Raw genomic sequence first — 3700 nt, 5'->3', positions numbered from 1 at the left:
AAAAAAAAACTTTCCCATGGTCTTCCACTTTTTTCTTCCAAATAATTAAAAAATAAAACAAACCAATACTAGAGCTTTTAGCAATATAAGAAAGATTTATTTTCGGAAGTAGCAAAACTTGTTTGAAAAAAATATATATCTTTAAGTGAATTACTTTATAAATGTGACTGTCAAAGTCAGCTATTCTATGGTCTACATTATACAACATATGGTACAAAAAAGATACACGTTGATAAGCTCTTATTATCTATTTATATATTTATAATTACATATTGCACTTGGACCAGCAAGGCTCGCAGAACCGTTCACGGTAGAAGTTAATAAAGTTAAATAGGTGGGAATCCGTAAATACAATTGACCTCCTCTGGTTTGGAAACGAATCTCCGCGTCGACGTAAAGTGTTCTGGGGTGGGATCGGGACAGGAGCGCTGAGAGGGAGAAACAGAGGCAGAGAATGGGGAGGGCAGGGGTCGCCTTCCCGGGCCGCTTCCCTCGGGAGCGCGCCTTTCCCAGACTCGCACCTCCAAGGTCAGGACGCCGTGGTTCCACACAAGCGGCTCGCGGTCACCACGTCTTTTAGGTCACTCTCGGGTTTCCCGGCCACCATAAAGGGCCACGTCTGCAGGAGAGAAGAGGGTGGAGGAGGTGAGTGGCTGGGAGGAGGGGGAGGGTGGGCTCGGAGCCCGCGACTGCAGGGTGCGCGGTGCAGGGCGCGGGGGGCTGCAGAGGCCGCTGTCTCCGCAATTCGATTTTATTCGGTGTCCTAGGGCGACCCGCGCCTGGAGGAAGCAGACAGCCGCCTTGGCGGCGAATCTCTGCTCCACGTGGTGGTGGTGGGCTTTGCGGCAAGAGCAGAAAGGGCCCAAAGCGGCTGAAAGTTGAAAGCCCAGAGAGGAAACCCTCTGAAAGCCGAGGGTGGCTGGAGCGGAGGCGGGTGCTCTGACGGGCTGGGGAGGGATCCTGCGCCCACCGGCACCGGGTCGGTCAAAGCGCCCGCCTAGCCCGGTGTGTCCAGGCCATGGTCAAGGGGCCAGGTCCTCCTGCCTTTACCCCCACTTATGTCGCTGGTGAGAACTTTAGCTTCCTCCTTTACTAACCTGGGCTTGAACCACAGTTTTAAATTAATCTCTAGCTTTGGGGATGGGGGCGGAGTGCTAATAAAAGTTACTCCAACATTTTATTTAAGATCATCTTTCTACTAGTGAGCAAGCAAAGCTTTTTTCTTTCTGTAGGCTGTTTTATAATAAAGCGCATTTAACTTTCTTATTCAGAGATGAAGGCAGCAGCGATTGTAAATGTTTTAGGCGACAGTTTCCAGATTTTAAAAAGGTTACTCATTTGATTTTAAAAATACCTTTTTAACTGGAAAGAATGGTTTTTATGGCAAAAAGTGGTTTTTAATTTTCTCCTCCCAATTCCTGAGGCCAGTTCAGTGAGGACTATTCCAACCCCTCACCAATGCTGCTGATAAGACCTGCCTTTTAAGAGGGCAATCTCTGTTTCTTATCATACCTAAACAGAAGGTTTAGTAAATTATTGTCATTTATCTCTTTAGAATCTGTGTTTTAAAAATGAAATCAAATGTAAAAGGAACTGAAATTCATTTATTATAAAATAAAGTGCCTTTGAGAAAAATAGACTCAAGAAACCTTGCAGTCTTGTTCTTAATAAAATTAATTAAGTTCAATGGCCATTATATTTTTCATAAGACAGGGACCCTATTCTTAATTGTTGGATGATAGTGACATTATTCTAGTATTATTAATTACACTAATATTTGTGCATATTTACTGATTATGCTATTTGCCTGAAATGGTGGGATTGAATATGTTAATCCATTTAGAGATGCACAGAATACAGAAATAATTACGAGGGCGATGGTGAATGGGTCCATATCTAAGGGTCCTAAGTATTCATGGAAAGAAATGGAGTTGCAAGAATTAAAAGGGAAAATCAAGTTTTACTCTTAGCTAAAAAGAACACCAAAGGGATTAATAAAATGTGTCCCGAGTGTGAAGCACCTTGTCAGTGTTCTTTGTCGCACACCAGAGCCTTCACACCAGCAGGAGTGACGCTGGCACCGTCACAGGGGATTCCTCCTCTTTGCCAGTTTAATACCCCTGGAAATCCCTAATTGGGCTGCCACGTCAAAACTTGGCATAAATCACTCCAGGGGTGCATAGAGTGGAGAGCAAGGACTGCGGGGAGAGCTCACAGCCAGCCCCTAGAGGCGCTGGGCTGTGTAAGCCAGGGCCCTGCCTAGGCAGGCCAGATGGGTCACTCCCACCAGCGCCCCCAGTCCCAGCCCTGATCACAAGCTGCACCCCTCGAGCATGACCCAGGACTCACCAGGTTGACCGGGTGAATGTAGCCATTTTCGTACTTGTCGTTAGCCAAGATCTGCCTCAAGTGGGCGATGTAGCTGGACGCCAACCGAAGCGTGTCCAGCTTGGAGAGCTTGGTGTCCGGGGGCACCCAGGGCAGCGTGGTCTTGAGCCTCGAGAAGGCCTTGCTCAGCACCCGCATGCGGGCCCGCTCGCGCGCGTTGGCTGCGTTGCGCTGGACCTGTTTTCCCTCTTGGCTGACCCCACTCAAGGGGCTTTTCTTGGTGGGCGCTTTCCTCCTCTTGCCCAGGCCGCCGCGGCCTTTCTGCGGAGACCCATTCTCGCAGTTGGAGCTCTCCTCGGTGCTCTCGTTGGAAGTCACAAACTCCTTGTTCGAGTCCACTTTCAGCCCGTCACATTCGAGCATCTCCACTTCTTGGAGGTCCTCCACATCGCTGAGGGAGCCAGTGGACATGTTTAAGGGGAAGGGAGAGAGGAAGATAGAGGGAGAGTGAGGAAAAGAGAAAGAAAGAGGGAGAGAGGAAAAAAGAGGGAGAGAGAGGGAGAGAAAAGAAAGAGAGACACCAGTGGGACTGGTAAGACTGTCAGGAGGTGTGGAGCAGCCAGCTCTTGATGGGAGTTGTAGCAGATGGGGGGAATCTCACTCTTTCCCCTTTCCAGAGCTGTGAAAAGCAACCGCAAGGGCTTCTGCGGGAAGGAAATCGACTTGGGCTATGTTTCCCCACCCCCAGAGTCGTGGACGTAGAGGAGTGTGAGAGAGCGCTGAGGAATTTGGTGGACACTAGGAATTTATCAGGGGAATAGGGAGGCGGATCCTTGCGGTCCAGGGGAGGGGCCTGCCGGGCCCAACGCAGCTCCCAGACCCTTCCTTCACAGGCAGAGGCGACTCAGGCACAGAGCAGGACTTGCAGCTTCTCACGTAAATCACCCCAGTTGTGAGGCGCACAAAACTATCTCCTCTTCTACTCAGGCCCAGGCCAAGCAGGAGCGGGTCCTGCTTTTCTCTGCCTATCCCCTAAGCCCTTCTTTTCCTCTGAAGAGGGCCCAGATGGTTGTTACTGAGAGCTTAAGGAGCATGTCCAGATTCTTTGCTTTTTAAGGCCTTCCACCCAGCACCCCACAAGCACCCCACCCCCACCCCTTGTGAGGAACTGACAATTAAAATCCAGATGGGACTCAATTGCCTTCTGCTAACACCACAGAAGATTCCAGGGCTTTACTAAGGCAAACGTCCCACTTTATCTGGGTCAAATCAAGCAAACAAGGGCTTCGTAAATCTTTATGGTACTGGTGGAGAAAATATGAAAAAAAAAATCCACCTGCGTTTGGTCACTTTGAAGATAACAAAGAAGTGC

General features: G+C 49.1%; 1 protein-coding gene across 2 annotated transcripts; it reads right to left on the bottom strand.

Annotated features, from left to right (window-relative positions):
* Positions 1 to 59: 59 nt before the first annotated feature.
* Positions 60 to 3096, bottom strand: Tcf21 (transcription factor 21). 2 transcript variants are annotated; one of them, XM_023712166.1, is made up of 3 exons: positions 2350 to 3096; positions 522 to 619; positions 60 to 428 (listed from the first exon to the last, which is right to left on the bottom strand). In XM_023712166.1, exons 1-2 carry the CDS (start codon positions 2797 to 2799, stop codon positions 530 to 532), a joined length of 540 nt encoding a protein of 179 aa, XP_023567934.1. In that variant the 5' UTR covers positions 2800 to 3096; the 3' UTR covers positions 60 to 428; positions 522 to 529. The 2 variants fall into 2 exon arrangements, with proteins under 2 accessions (XP_023567934.1, XP_004628575.1); XM_004628518.2 differs by having other exon boundaries at positions 82 to 619.
* Positions 3097 to 3700: the final 604 nt, after the last annotated feature.

This window comes from Octodon degus, unplaced genomic scaffold, assembly GCF_000260255.1.
Source record: "Octodon degus isolate 3935 unplaced genomic scaffold, OctDeg1.0 scaffold00024, whole genome shotgun sequence".
Taxonomy (NCBI): Eukaryota; Metazoa; Chordata; class Mammalia; order Rodentia; family Octodontidae; genus Octodon; species Octodon degus.
This window is presented reverse-complemented; position numbering and strand designations above follow the sequence as displayed.